The sequence below is a fragment of the Podarcis erhardii genome (assembly GCF_964252035.2).
Source record: "Podarcis erhardii genome assembly, chromosome: 10".
Taxonomy (NCBI): Eukaryota; Metazoa; Chordata; class Lepidosauria; order Squamata; family Lacertidae; genus Podarcis; species Podarcis erhardii.
Genome location: NC_138500.1, coordinates 23332081 through 23347451, shown reverse-complemented (window position 1 = coordinate 23347451; position 15371 = coordinate 23332081). Strand labels below are relative to the sequence as shown.

At 45.3% G+C, this 15371-nt stretch overlaps 1 protein-coding gene across 1 annotated transcript in view; it reads left to right on the top strand.

Annotated features, from left to right (window-relative positions):
• AKR1D1 (aldo-keto reductase family 1 member D1) overlaps positions 1 to 15371 on the top strand; it is a 38496-nt gene that overhangs the window by 10409 nt on the left and 12716 nt on the right. Inside the window, exon 2 of the mRNA XM_081878987.1 lies at positions 8383 to 8550. Within this exon, the coding sequence (XP_081735113.1) occupies positions 8383 to 8550 (168 nt within the window). The remainder of the gene's footprint in view (positions 1 to 8382; positions 8551 to 15371) is intronic.

Here is a 15371-nt window from a genome sequence, read left to right as displayed (position 1 = left end):
GGGCGGGGCTAGAATTCTGGTTCAGAACTGGGAGGTCGGATGAAAGTGTGCAATCCATAGTTTAGCCCCTAGCTATGTTGTATCTGCAGTAGTTCTCCCTGGCAAGTGAATTGTGGTCTTTGGCACAACTGCACATGGCAAAAACTTATTTCTGAAATTAAAATTCCTGTCTCGTTCAGGTTCAAAGACCATGCAACTGTTTTTAATGAGATTTGCAATGTGGTATTGAAGACTGAGATACTCAATATTTTCAAAGGGAGGGGGGAGGAAATTTGCCATATTTGAAGTGAGGCCTCCTGAGCACTACAGCACTCTCCCTTCCTATGGATTTCAGCAACCGGTATTCAGAGGCATATTGTCTCCTACCTCCACTGTTGAACAGCCATTGTGGCTAAAACGTGGCATTTTAGCCTTCTACAAAGCTTTATAAACATGCAAAAACTACAGGGTTAGGGTTAGGGTTAGGGATGGATTTCAGCAACCGGTATTCAGAGGCATATTGTCTCCTACCTCCACTGTTGAACAGCCATTGTGGCTAAAACGTGGCATTTTAGCCTTCTACAAAGCTTTATAAACATGCAAAAACTACAGGCCTTAACAGTAAGGCCTTGGAGTTTTGCATTCTTCAGCTACCTTTTTCCTCTTTTAAGCTCAGTATTTTTTTTAATCAGTATTTGAGATATTTGTTCATTTGCATTTCACTTGCTGCATTCTTATCTCTGGAAGAGTCAAAACAGATTTTGAATAGGGAAGGGACTTGGTTCAGCTAGTTTTCTCAATATTGCTTGCTAGCATGGCATGTAGAATATACCGTATTTTTCCATGTATGAGACTAGGTTCCCCCCCTAAAAAGTAATGTCAAAAATATTATATATGGATATTGCTGAGGGTGGACTGGCCATTGGTTGTTGCCACAACAATAGGGGGCATCCTATACATGGAGGCATTTTATAGATGGAAAAATACGGTATTTGCAGCTTCAGTGCAGTTTTATTGAGGGTCACAGGTAGGGAACTCCCGCCTGATTTGAATTCAAATGCCTTGTTTTAGTGAAAAGTAATTATTTAAGAAACACTGACATAACATCTGGACTTCAGGTAGTTCATTATTCAAGACTGATAATCCAAGACATTTTTATTTTATTTTTTATTTTATAAAAAAAAGGATTATTGATTCAATTACTTCAGAGAAAATTTCAGGAGGCTTTTGACATCCTGCCCACTCACCTCCTCTCTGACTTCTTTTCTCTTCTCTTTCGGGACAAACTCTGAAAGATTGGTCACGTCAACTAGTTTGTTAAGGGTGCAGGGGACTATGAGAGTCTCCTAACAACTCTCAGCACACTTTAAAAAATCTACAGTTCCCAGAATTCTTTTGGGGCAAGCCGTGCCTGTTTTAAAGTAGTATACGTGTGTTTTAGATGCAAAGTTAGGTCCATTAAAATGTACAGTTCTCTGAATTTTCCAAGACAGTTTTTCAGCCAAGTAGTGTGTACACAAATGTATATGCTGGGATAAAGTGTGCATAAAAATACATATATGCAAATACACAACATGGAAAAATGCATTATATTAGGGGGAAGTGCTTTGCCAGTGTGGTGTAGTGGTTAAGAGCGGGGGACTCATAATCTGGTGAACCGGGTTTGATTCCCCGCTCCTCCACATGCAGCTGCTGGGTGACCTTGGGCCAGTCACACTTCTCAGAAGTCTCTCAGCCTCACTTACCTCACAGAGTGTTTGTTGTGAGGGAGGAGGGGAAAGGAGATTGTTAGCCGCTTTGAGACTCCTTCGGGTAGTGATAAAGAGGGATATCAAATCCAAACTCCTCCTCCTTCTCTTCCTCCTCTTCTGCAATTGCATACAAACATATATATGTTAGGAGAAATTTGCACTAAAATACCAATGGCTTAAAAAACCCGAAACTGATGTGGAAATGTGGAAACCAAATTTAAGAATGTAAAACTGAGAAACTGAAATTGCCATATTCACCCATCTCTACTGGAAGGGGCTTATTATAACTAGCCAATTCATTTGCTGTACAGTGGTGCCTCGCAAGACGAAATTAATTCGTTCCGCAAGTCTCTTCGTCTTGCGAGTTTTTCGTCTTGCGATGCACGGTTTTCCATAGGAATGCATTGAAAATCAATTAATGCGTTCCTATGGAAACCGCCTTCCCCCGACCTCTTCTGGCGGGCGGCATTTTAAAATCGCCCGGGACAGCGGAGGACTTCTCTGCTGTCCGGGCGATTTAAAAGCCCCTGGGAAGACAAGCAGGGGGGACAAAGACTTTTGCCCCCCCCCTGCCTTCAGAAGAGGTCCAGGACAGGCTTCGCGGACCTCTCCGCAAGCAGCGGGAGCGCTCCTTGCGGAGAGTTGCCAGCGCGCCCAGGCTTCGCGGCCCCGCCGCCCGGCTTCGGGACATCGTTCCGATGCCAGGCGGCACGGGGAGGCTTTCTCGCTCCGCCGCCCGGCATCGGGACGATGCCCCGAAGCCGGGCGGCGGGGGGAGGCGTTCCTGCCCCGCCGCCTGGCATCGGGACGATGCCCCTAAGCCGGGCGGCGGGGGGAGGCTTTCCCGCCCCGAAGCCGGGCGGCGGGGGAGGCTTTCCCGCCCCGAAGCCGGGCGGCGGGGGGAGGCTTTCCCGCCCCGCCGCCCGGCTTCGGGACATCGTTCCGATGCCGGGCGGCGGGGGGAGACTTTCCCGCCCCGCCGCTCGGCTTCGGGACATCGTTCCGATGCCGGGCGGCGGGGGGAGACTTTCCCGCCCCGCCGCTCGGCTTCGGGACATCGTTCCGATGCCGGGCGGCGGGGGGAGACTTTCCCGCCCCGCCGCTCGGCTTCGGGACATCGTTCCGATGCCGGGCGGCGGGGGGAGGCGTTCCCGCCTCGCCGCCCGGCATCAGGGCATCCTTCCGAAGCCCGGCGGCGGGAGGAGGTGTCCCCGCCCCGCCGCCAGGCTTCGGAGGAGGTCCGAGGACAGCGGGGAAGACGAGCTGCGCTTCCCCGCTGTCCCGGAGATTTCCCTATGGGCTGTCGTCTTGCGAAGCAAGCCCATAGGGAAATTCGTCTTGCGAAGCGCCTCCAAAACGGAAAACCCTTTCGTCTAGCGGGTTTTCCGTCTTGCGAGGCGTTCGTCTTGCGGGGCACCACTGTATATACCGCTTTATTGCTTCTGTATTTCCTGTGTTCCATGTATTTTAAAGTTTGCACTTTCAAAACAAATGCTGGAAAGTATCCAACAACAGATGCTTGGAGACTCTCTCTTGCCTTCACTTCCTCCCCATCATCTGAAAAGACCCATTCCAAGGGTTGAGCATTTTCTTTTGTCCACATTTCCACCCTACTTCACCAGATATACTCGCAGAACTGGTAACAAAACAAAACCCACCAGTCCTCTGGTATTTGCTCAGGAAGGAGATCAAAGCATTTATAACTATAAGAAATGAAGGGGGATGAAAGTCTAACTTGGAATCTCAGGAGGTTTTGGGGGATCTGGGCATCATTTTGTGCTAATCAGCCCCAGCTGTTAGGCCTCAAAGTCAAAGGCTTATGGCTTCAGGTGGGGTATTAGAAGAATAAAAAAGGCAAAGGCAACTTCTTTCATGAAAGAAATGTTGGTAATAAGCTATAAACTGTGAGGTTGGAAAGAACAGGATTATAGAGTGGGAAAATGTTGCAAAATCAGTTTCCCTTCTATGTAAGGAGTCACACTTTTAAAAGAATGTTTCCCAGAGAATGCCAAAACCTTCAGATCCACAGCTTAAAATGGTCAATTTTAAAATAGCTAATTGTTGCCATTAAGTAACCAAACAATTAAACCCATGTGTACAACGCATAATTGATGTTATTGTCACGTGTGCCCTTGGCGCATTAGTTGTTCTGTCCTTAAGCAGGACGGAATGACCCTTTCCATGTACAATTGCAACATGGTGGAGCTGCCACAGTTTTGGCACAAAAACTTAGGAAGAGAGCTACTGGATCCAAACAAGCATAGGAAACTAGGAAGTTGCCTAACACCAAATCAGGCCTTTGCTCCATCTAGCTCAATATTGCCTGCTAATGAAGGAATGGGTTTCCCAAACCCAAAACTGACTGTGCAAAACTGACAGTGCACTTTGACAGACAGCAGCTCTCCAGGGTTTCAGATGATGCGAGTCTCTCCCAGCCCTACCGGGAGGTGCTGAGGTTTGAAGTGGGAACCCTCCTGCGTACAAAGCAGATGGTCTGCCACTCAGTTATAGAAAACAATAGAAAAATGACATCCAGAAATATTTCCAGTTTTTGTTTGCTTTTAATCAATTTGGACACATACAGGCTCCAAAAGGTTTCAGATTTAGAGTGCTCTGTACATCCAAGCTGTCAGCAAGTCTTCGAAGTACAAAACGAGGAGTGTCCTTTCCCCCCTTAATTTTCTCTCTAGAAGACTGGGTTTTGCAGCAGTAACCTGCAGACCTTCAAAAGGAAGGCTGCATGTGATGGGGTTGGAGTTTAAATCAGCATACCGTATTTTTTGCTCCATAAGACGCACCTAGTTTTTGGAGGAGGATCTGATGGTGAATTTGGGGTGACCCAGTGCAAAAATCCTGAGGATCCATGTGGATCCGTGCTTTTTAACCACATTTTTGCACCGTTGCAGCCCCAGGAAACAGTGGATGCGTGATTTTTTTGGTGCAGGCTGTAGCCATGGACATGCTATGTGATCTGATGGTGAATTTGGGGTGACTCAATGTAAAAATCCTGAGGATCCATGGGCTTTTACCTCCCTCTCCCAGGCAGCCTCCACTAGCGTCCCTTATCTCTCTTCAGATCCCACCACTCCCTTCCCTCTTGTTTGCCTTAGTGTCTTTTCCTTAGCTGGAGCAGTTTTTTGCTCCTCCTTTTCTTCTAATTTCTCTCCTTATTGCTTTAGTCTTCCTGTTTCCCCCCTTTGCAAGTTTGCTATCTTTACCTCCCCCCTCCCAGGCAACCTCCTTTATCTCTAGAGTCCCTTATCTCTCTCCCCGCAAACGATCAGCAGCTTTGTTTCAACACTCACTTCCCTCTTTCAAAAAAAAGAAAAAGAAAAAAGAAAAGAAAAAAAGAGCATGATCTGCTTTTTGCCCCTAGGCAATTTGGCTCCAGGGACCACACATTCGCACCATAAGATGCACAGACATTTCCCCTTACTTTTTAGGAAGAAAAAAGTGTGTCTTATGGAGCAAAAAATACGGTATCTCTCTTTTAAATTGGTATATCTTTTCTGAAAAGTTACAGACAGTCCTTGGAACCGCCAACCCTGCAATTTTGTACGAGTCTCAGGGAAATAGCCATGTCGCACTTAGCCAACAACAACAGCCAAAGGCTTACTTTGCCTTAGCCAAATTCTACAAAGCCACATAACTGGATGGCACTATATCTTTGGTTATGCAAACTAAGTTTATATTATGGGAATAATCAAGGTGCACATGGTTCAAAATCTACATGCTGGTGCTGCTCATTCACCAAAGGAAACAGCCCTTTTCTCTGTTCACCCAATCACAGCGCTGGACAGAAGGCAAGATGCATTGTGTTATTTTCCTATGGTTAGTTTTTAAAGCTATAAAGGCCTGTCTGGGTTTCTTCTTTTGTTTCTGTTTTCGGATCAGAAAGGCAAGGTTAGGAAGGAAGTTGCCATATACTCAATCAGACCACTGGGCCATCTAATCTGGCACCCCAGGAGTTCCCAAACTTGAGTCTCCAGCTGTTTTTGGACTACAGTTCCCATAATCCCTGACCTGTTAGCTAGGGGTGATGGGAGTTGTAGTCCAAAAACAGCTGGAGACCCAAATTTGGGAAACACTGGTCTATACTTGCTCTCAGGATTTCAGATGGGGGTCTTTCCCGGCCTTTCCTGGAGATTCACAGATTTTACCCTGGGACCTTCTGTGTGCAAAGCGGATGCTCTTCCGTGGAGCTATGTCACTTCTCCTAAAGGCTGTTTTTGGATGCCAACTCCCATCAGCCCAAGGCAGCAGAGCCCAATAGTCAGATGATGCAAGCTGTGGATCACCAGCTTCACCAAAGATTCCCCATCTCTGGTATGAACAGATAGCATCTGCTCTGAGCTCCACTCATAGACCCTCCTGGACCACCCCTACCTAGATTGACCTTTGACCCAGAGAACTCTTCCCCTGAGTACCACTTTTAATTTTGGGGTGACGTGGCCCCTTCCCAACAGAAGGGGCCATAGCATGGGAACATTGCATATGGAAGGTTCAAGAGTCAGCAGATACTTAGCAAAGTTCTCTCTTGAGACCCTGGAGAGCCACAGCCAATCAGAGCAAGTCAGCCGCTATGCCTGACCAACCAATGGTCAGTCTCAGAAAACTGTGAAGCCATTGCAGTGGAGCAGTGAGAGTGGGCGGAAGCGGGTTCAAATCCCCACTCAGCCATGAAGCTTGCTGTGTGACCTTGGTCCAGACATTATATCTCCACCTAAGCTACCTCACAAGGCGGTTGTGAGGGTTACATTGGGGCAGGAAGAGAACCAGGGACAATGCCTCAGTCACCTTGGAGGGAGAACAGTGTATCAATGTAATACTCAATATAATCCAGGTTCATATGTTTCCTACCTTAAGGGGCACCACTGGGCTGTATCCTAGCTCTGAAGGGAGACGCCATCTTGGAAGGCACAGCAATGTGTGTCCTAGATAGATGGTTTATATCATATACTCATCACCCCAGTTACCACTTCTCTTTTATCTGCTGTTTCTGAGTTCCTTCTTTCCTTAGATTTATTTTTGCTCATTTCTTGACGCCTACATTACTTAAGGAAGGCTGCCAGCATTATTATTCCCTCCCTCTCCTTAAAAGCTGGGTGTGTTCTGGTGCTTTGGTGTTTTCTAGGAAATACAACAACTCACCTTTTGCCAGATGGAAATTCTGGGAATGCTCCCTCGTGTAACTTGCATCTGCAGAGTTCTGCTAAAAAATAAAACCTGAGCTGCCTCGTCTGTAACATCTCAAAACGCTTTAGGCACTTTCTGTGACCTGCTCTTATACTCCTCAGATTTTGGTTCTGGTGTTAAGTGGTTTGCCCATTTATTTATTCCAGTCTGCATTTGGGTGTTATGACGGTGTTTAAGAACTGTCTTCTCTACTGATGCATTTGAATGTTAAGTGTGTTTATTGCTATTTTAAATCTTGGATTTTAATGTCTGTATTTTATTGAGGTGGTGTAGCCTACTTTAAAGGCACACTTTAAAACCATTCATTAATCAATTGTCATTATTATAATTAAAAATAATGAAAGTTCACCTTCTATAAACTTCATTTATAAATGTGGTGGAAAAATAATAATAGTTATTGATAATAATAATTTCCAAGTAACACTTTAAGGAGGAGATATTATAGGATTTCATTGTAAAACTCCTTGATAGCTATAGTGGTTCCTGCTGGTTGTGGTGTGCAGGATTCCAGTGAAAATGTCACAAAATAGTGAGCAAGCCTTTGAGTTTCTCCAGAGCTGTTAATCAGGCTAGAATGTTAAGGGAAAATGAGATGATGATAAACACAAGATGTCTGCAGATTGAAACATTCTTAAGGTGAATGCTGGATCGTTGGCATCAAAATGCCAATACATTTTCCCCACCCTCTTTAATTTGGATTTTCCCTTTCACAGGACAATCAAATAAACTAAACAAAACAAAACAAACAAACAAACCCAGCCCCAACTACAGTCGTACCTTGGAAGCCGAACACTTTGTCACTCAGACATTTTGACTCCCAAACGCCGCAAACCCGGAAGCGAGTGTTCCAGTTTGTGAACGCTCTTTTGGAACCCGAACGTGTGGTGTGGCTTCCGATTGGCTGCAGGAGCTTCATGTAGCCAATCAGAAGCCGTGCCTTCCAAGGTACCACTATACTGCCAATTGTGGGATACGTAGTTGCTTTGCGTCTGTTTCCCAGTTTACATAACTACATGTTCAATAAAGGTTCGTGCTGTTATCACTGTGTCCTGCCTTGTGGGAACCAACCTACACTTCAGGCCGGTCACCCTCTCTCAACCTAAACTATCTTGCAGAGTTGTGGTGAGCATGAAATGAGGAAGAGAAGCACCATCTACATGCGCTTGAGTTCCTTGGAGGAAAAGTAGAATATAAAGTAATAAACATATAGGCCAGATATAAATTCTCCAAACTTCTGTTCTGTAAAGCCTCTAGAGCTATATTTCAGTATGCTCTTCTTTTGTTTTTAGCAGGCTTGCATTTAAATGTGGCTTGATTGGTATCCTAAGTTCATTTCCGTGACTTGTTCCTTTGTGGCTTTAGCCATTCTTTTGCAGGGGGCGGGCAGCTGTGGAGGTTGAAAGGAGGTATAAATACAAAAATAAAGCTCCCCCCACTTCTCTCTCCTGATTGGCAGACCCCCAAAGGCACTTGTGCCGAATCTGTGAAAACCGCCATTGATACAGGTTACCGCCACATTGACGGTGCTTTTGTGTATTACAACGAACATGAAGTGGGACAGGCCATCCGGGAGAAGATCTCTGAAGGAAAGGTCAAGCGTGAAGACATCTTTTACTGTGGCAAGGTAAGAAATCCTAATTATTGGTGAGGGTGAGGGTGGGGAGTGTCAGGAACACATGCCGTTGGCCTTAACCTGCATTTTGTTTTCTTCAAGTCAAAGGTGAAATGTGGGAGGTTTTGGCAGGTAAGGAATCAAAGGAAAATTGTGTGCGGTGCAAGCAGCATTGGAAGGAGCTACAAGCCACACTCTCCAACCACCCCGAAATTCCTGGGACAGTCCCGAAAATCCTTTAGCCATCCCGGCTTCTCACGGTGTCACGGACAGTCCCGATCTCCTAAGAAAACCTCTCCTTGCTCTCTGTGCCATCATTATTTGCTTGGCTGATGGACTGGTGTCAAGGGTCATTTCCTCACAAATGCTTTATATGTAGCTTTAAAAAGAAAATATATATATATAAATTTACTGTCTCCACCCCTCAAGAAAGATATTGTAATGATATGAGAAGCCTTTCTTCAGATTCTGCTCTTCAGCAACTTAACGTCTTTGCCATTGGCCTTGGCAAGTTTCCTCGTAAAATTTCCATATTGAAAATTACAATAATATAAAACAATATACGTAATAATATACGTACACGTAATTTTAAAGAATCTCCTGGTCTCACTACACTGATCCTTTCCTCTTTTTTTGCTACACAGAATTTCCTTGCTGTTAAAGCACACAGAGCTGTTCCGTAGGTCACAGAAGAGTACACAGAAGAGTACTAAGTTCTTGTTTGGAAGAGTTGGTTAATTGATTAACAGCCTGCCCACTGCTCCAAACCTTGAGGGGAAAGGGCAGGCTGCTGGCAGAGTGGCACCCCCCACCCCCATTCAGCAGCACAGGAGCGCGGGGCATGGGCGCACAGCCTTCCCGTTGCTCCAAAGCTTCCCGGGGCTGCAGGGGGAAGCCGAGGCTGCCGGCAGACGAGTGCAGCTCCACCACCACCACCAAAGAGCAGTCCAAGAGCGTGCCACACTCCAGCAATTTGGCTCCAGGGACCACACATCCGCTCCATAGGACGCACAGACATTTCCCCTTACTTTTTAAGAGTAAAAAAAGTGCGTCCTATGGAGCAAAAAATACGCTATTTCCCAAGTACCTTTGCCTCAGCACATCATAGAAGAAGCATTTCAGCAAATAATGTTATGGTTCAAATTACATGTACAGATGATGAGATTAGACAAATTCATGGAGGATAAGGCTATTCTATCTCCACAGTCAGAAACGGCATGGATACCTACCTGTTAAGCCATTGGGATGTCCCAGCTCCTGCCCCCAAAACATGCAAGCAGAGGCTCTTACTTGTAAGTAAGATAGAGATATTTCTTAGGGCAAATAATGATACAGATTCAGGGGCAGACAAAAGGCTTAGAAGTCATGATTCAAGAATTCAAGAGCAGGGCAAGAGGTTCAGAACTGGACAGAAGCAACAGAGATGTCCCAACAACTTGACACACCCCACCTGCCAAACTTTTAAAGACAAGGTGTAGCATGCTCACCTGCGAAACTTGCTCACCGTGGGGGAATGTTGAGACTATACCATTTATAGTTTTGTACACACATAACTTAGAGACTTCAACATATGCACACACTTTCATCCTCCATCTATTTTTTATTATTATTAAATTTGTATACTGCCCTTCATCCATAGATTTCAGAGTGGTTCACAGCAACAAAATAATAATATATAAAATATTAAAATATAAAAAAGACAAAAAAGTAAGCATCTAGGTAAGCAAGAGGCATGATCACAGTTCAATGACATATTCGAGCCAGGCAAATGCACTCAGGTAGGGCACAGAAGAAGGGGAAGAAATGGAGGCAGTGAGAGATTTTACTTTCTTGGGCTCCATGATCACTGCAGATGGTGACAGCAGTCACGAAATTAAAAGATGCCTTCTTGTTGGGAGAAAGGCGATGGCAAACCTAGACAGCATCTTAAAAAGCAGAGACATCACCTTGCCAACAAAGGTCTGTATAGTTAAAGCTATGGTTTTCCCAGTAGTGATGTATGGAAGTGAGAGCTGGACCATAAGGAAGGCTGATCGCCGAAGAATTGAAGCTTTTGAATTATGGTGCTGGAGGAGACTCTTGAGAGTCCCATGGACTGCAAGAAGATCAAACCTATCCATTCTTAAGGAAATCAGCCCTGAGTGCTCACTGGAAGGACAGATCCTGAAGCTGAGGCTCCAATACTTTGGCCACCTCATGAGAAGACTCCCTGGAAAAGACCCTGATGTTGGGAAAGATTGAGGGCACAAGGAGAAGGGGACGACAGAGGATGAGATGGTTGGACAGTGTTCTCGAAGCTACCAGCATGATTTTGACCAAACTGTGGGAGGCAGTGAAAGACAGGAGTGCCTGGCGTGCTCTGGTCCATGGGGTCACGAAGAGTCGGACACGACTAAACAACAACAACAGGGCACAGAACAGGGGCAGTGAAGAGCATGGCATGGGAACAGCCCCCAGGCCCAGAGAGAGAGGCATGGAGGGCTACATTTGGACTCCAACCCTAACATTTTTGACTTCTTATTTAAGGCCAACTCCACAAGGTCCTCTAGCAAAAAGACCCTGTGTGGCTGAACAGTGAAGAGCAGAGGTTCAACCTTTTTGAGTCCACAGTTCCCTTGACCAACTACATTCTTTCTGTGGCACCCCTGTGGGGCTCAGGAGCCCAGTTATGTCACCCCTTGCCTGCAGAGCTGGCAGCCTCTCACCCTTTTTTGAACACCCTCCCTTGTGTAGTTTTCCCTCAGCCTCCTCTCCTCTTCCCTCTCATTGGGAGTCCTCCAGGCAGCTACTGCTGCCACCCCCGGTCTCTGAGCTGACCCCTCTGCCCCAAAGAGAGGTACCTCTCAGAGGACCATTCACCTGTGGAGCTTATAGCCAGGGATGCTGCAATAAACAGCTGTACAAGCCTTTGGGAGGCAGAGACACAAGAAGAAGAAAAGAGAAGAAGAGTTTTGGATTTGATATCCTGCTTTATCACTACCCGAAGGAGTCTCAAAGCGGCTAACATTCTCCTTTCCCTTCCTCCCCCACAACAAACACTCTGTGAGGTGAGTGGGGCTGAGAGACTTCAAAGAAGTGTGACTAGCCCAAGGTCACCCAGCAGCTGCATGTGGAGGAGTGGGGAAGCGAACCTGGTTCACCAGATTACGAGTCCACCGCTCTTAACCACTACACCACACTGGCTCTCCTACAAGCCTACTGCTATGTAAATAGAACTGTTTGGTTTTCTGTATTCTTGCCTGTGTATCATAAACAAAGATGTTGCAAAAGTGCCATTTCCTCTGTTGCACATCTGTCCTTCCCTCACCCCTTTGCCTAACCCAGCAATGTTTTTGAATGTTTCCTGGCTCTCTTACAAGTTCACCATTAGTTATGCACCAGGTTGTGCCCAAGCATCCATCTGGATGGGAAGCAAAAAACAACTGGATGGGAGGAAAAAGGGACAGAGGCCGGTGTTGCCTGTGGTACCCCTGGCCATCATTCAAGGTACCCCAGGCTTCCATGGCACGCTGGTTGAAAATCACTGGTTAAGAGCATTGCTAAAGCCTTGTCTCTGTTATCTCCACTGCTGTTTACTAACCTAAAGGGAATATTCCAGCTGTTCCTGTTTCATGCTACTTTTTATTTTTTAAATTCAGAGCCATGACAATGCAGTTTGGGAGGCGAGCTGCAGATTAGGAAAAGTGGGGTGGGGAGACTCCCTAAGAATCCCAAGGCCTTCTGAAAGGGAAGAATGGTTCGTATAAATGTGGTTCCAATTACCCTTGAGACTGCCACATTAAGCAACTGGCTTTCAGGGAGGGAAGGGCTGAAAATAAAAGCCAGAATCCCTTAGGCTGAGGCTGCGTCTCTGAAGCTGCTAATTGATCTGTGTCAGACTGCAGGAAATGGCTAATTTCTTGTGTCTAAGTCTTGATTTTTATATCTTTGAAAAAGAAGAGGAGACCGCTGAAATCTAGACAGCAATCTTTAAGCATTAATCTCCAGTCAAGTAAACCTCTTGAATGATGGAGAAGTTGGTCTCAGAGCCACCGATGAAGTGTTATTTCACAAATCCTGGGTGGCTGGTAGGTGCCTAATGAGAAAGAGAGAGTTATAGAATTCCTAACATGAGAAAATGGCCAAAAACTGTCCAAGTCACAATGTGGCTACCTTTTTATATGACAGTGTGGTTGTAATGGTCAGAGAGCTGGACTAGGAGACCAGGGTTCAAATCTCCACTCAGCCATGAAGCACGCAGGAATGACCTTGTCACTCCTTGTCACTTGCTAGTCACTGTCTCTGAGCCTACCTCAAAGGGTTGTTGTGCGATTAAAATCGGAAGCAGAGAAGAACAGTGTATGCAGCCTTGAGCTCCTTAGAGGAAAGGTGGGATAGAAATGTCATAATAAATAACAATAAATAGATGATAATAAGCATGACATTCAAATAGGGCATCCGGATCGACCACTGGGTTCACCTAATGCTGCTAGCCAGCTTGGAGCAACAAATCTTGCATATTCTTCACACTGGTAACATTGCCTTAGTTCGGACTTCCGGGTTAGCGCCATCGACTAATGGCGGATTCCCTCCGAGCTCCGGAGGGAATCGGCTCCGCAGGATCGGGTCTTGTCCGCGGCGGCGACGCGGGGACCCTTAAAAATCACAGGCACGGATGCCTGTGAGCGTGGTGACTCGGCGGGCACCATTTGACCCCCCCAAGCTGCGAAGGAGCCTTTTTAAAGGCTCCGGAACGGGGACGGGGTGCGGCGCGGTGCTGTGAGTAGACTGCTCCTTCTGCGGAGTGAAGCCGCAAGCCATTGTCGGAGAGCGCTGACTTTTTCCTTGGAACAATTGGACTTTAAAGAAACAACCCGTGAGTAGTACGGAAATTGGAATTTAAAGAAAATTTTGTTGAATTAGGAACGAGCGGGGAAGGGTTAAAAAGGAAGTCCGCCCCCCCCTTTGTAAATAATCTAAAGCAAAGGACCTGTCATCTAAGGTCGAGAGAATTCTTCTTCTTTTTTTTTCTTAAAAAAAGACTTTAACTTTCATGGTTTGACATTATAAGAAACTTTACTGGAGGATAAAAGATTAACTTTGGGAGCTGAAGTTTCACCCCCCCCGGACCCGGGAGCGTCCCGCGAGAGAGCCTGTTGATGAAGTATCCAAGAGTCTGACAGCTGTCAAGTTAGCTGTCAAAAGGAAAAAGAGAACTTTGTTTCTGTTGCTTCTGTTGGTTATATTTGTTACAATTTCTTGAAAATAAGGAAGGGCTGATACAAACTAACTTGATTTTTGGATTTTGAGCTGAAAGGTATATTAAGGAACCAAAATCCCCCTAGAGGGGGTTTGGGGACATTACAATGGCTGGAGGAGGGAAAATCCAGACTGAATTGGATAGAGCATTTGTTCTCTTGGGAAAGTTACAAGGCCAAATCGATGCTTTGGCTATGAGTGTCACAACTTTGGACTTAACAGTAAACAACACGGTTGAATCTGATAAGGATTTGAAGCAGGAAGCCTATTCAATTGGACAATTAGAGAAACTTGAGAGCCATGAGAATATGGAGAAGGAGACATATGTTTCCCCTGAAGAAAAGGAAGGAGGAGCTGCAATTCTGCAGATGTTAAAGGAGAGCTACAATTTGTGGCCTGACATGATGGCAACAAAGGAAAATAAAAATAAAAAGCCTGGCCTGAATTGGAGAGTGGAAAACTGAGAGATCTCCTTATGTGGAGATCTAAAGACCGAAGGATTATAAACTTGACTAAGGTGGAAGTTGGAGCTTTGGGGACATTTGGACTTGAAAGGAGTACGAAACAAGATTTGGAGTACCCCATAGGCTTTATTTTTAAGTATGGAGGTCTGGCTGGAAGAAACATGGATCCTGTTGGGCCGGAGCCTCTCCGAGAGTTGGGATTTAACATTAAGGACTATCAAAAAGACCGGCAGAGAGGAATTGAAAGAGATTTAAGAGCCTCAGATGTGAGATCTCCAGGCTAAACAGTATACTGAGACTGATGGACACTTGTTGGGACTGAAACCGGGAAAGGGGTGGGTGGAGTCTGGGAATCCAAAGGGTATATAACTATAACTTGCTTTGTTTTTATCTTGTTTTGCTATATGTATGGAATTTGGGAAAGTCGTGGAAGGGAAATTATGGTCGGCTTTAGGAAAAATGTTGAAGAATGAGGAACGATGTATAAGTATTGATGTTTAAGCTTGGATAAGTTAAAATGGTTTAAATTAAATGAAAATAAGGTTTGCAAAAATAAACTGAGGAAATGGAAGAGGAGGAAAGGTAAAATAACAACATGTTAAAATAAATTATTAAGTTAAAGTTGAGAAATAAGTAATAAGGATTTGCTGAGTTAATAATGAACTGGAATACAAAAGGGGGAGGTGAGAGGAGGTCCGGGAAATAAGTTAATGGAAATAAGCAATGAAAGATACATTTGTTTTTGTTTTTGTTTTTTGTATTTGTGTTATCTTTTGTGCATTGTTTTTTCTTGCTTTTTTGTATTAATGTGGAAAAATCTAATAAATATTTATAAAAAACAAACAAACATTGCCTTAGTTTATCTGAGACCTTGCAGACCAGGCATAGGCAAACTCGGCCCTCCAGATGTTTTGAGACTACAATTCCCATCATCCCTGGCCACTGGTCCTGTTAGCTAGGGGTGATGGGAGTTGTAGTCCCAAAACATCTGGGGGGCCAAGTTTGCCTGTGCCTGTTGCAGACCATTCTGCTTGCCAGATTCCAAAATCTAGACACACAGAGAGATTTCTGCCCTAAAGAAATACATTGGACCATAACCCATGAGGCACAGTTCTTGATGAAAATTTGCTT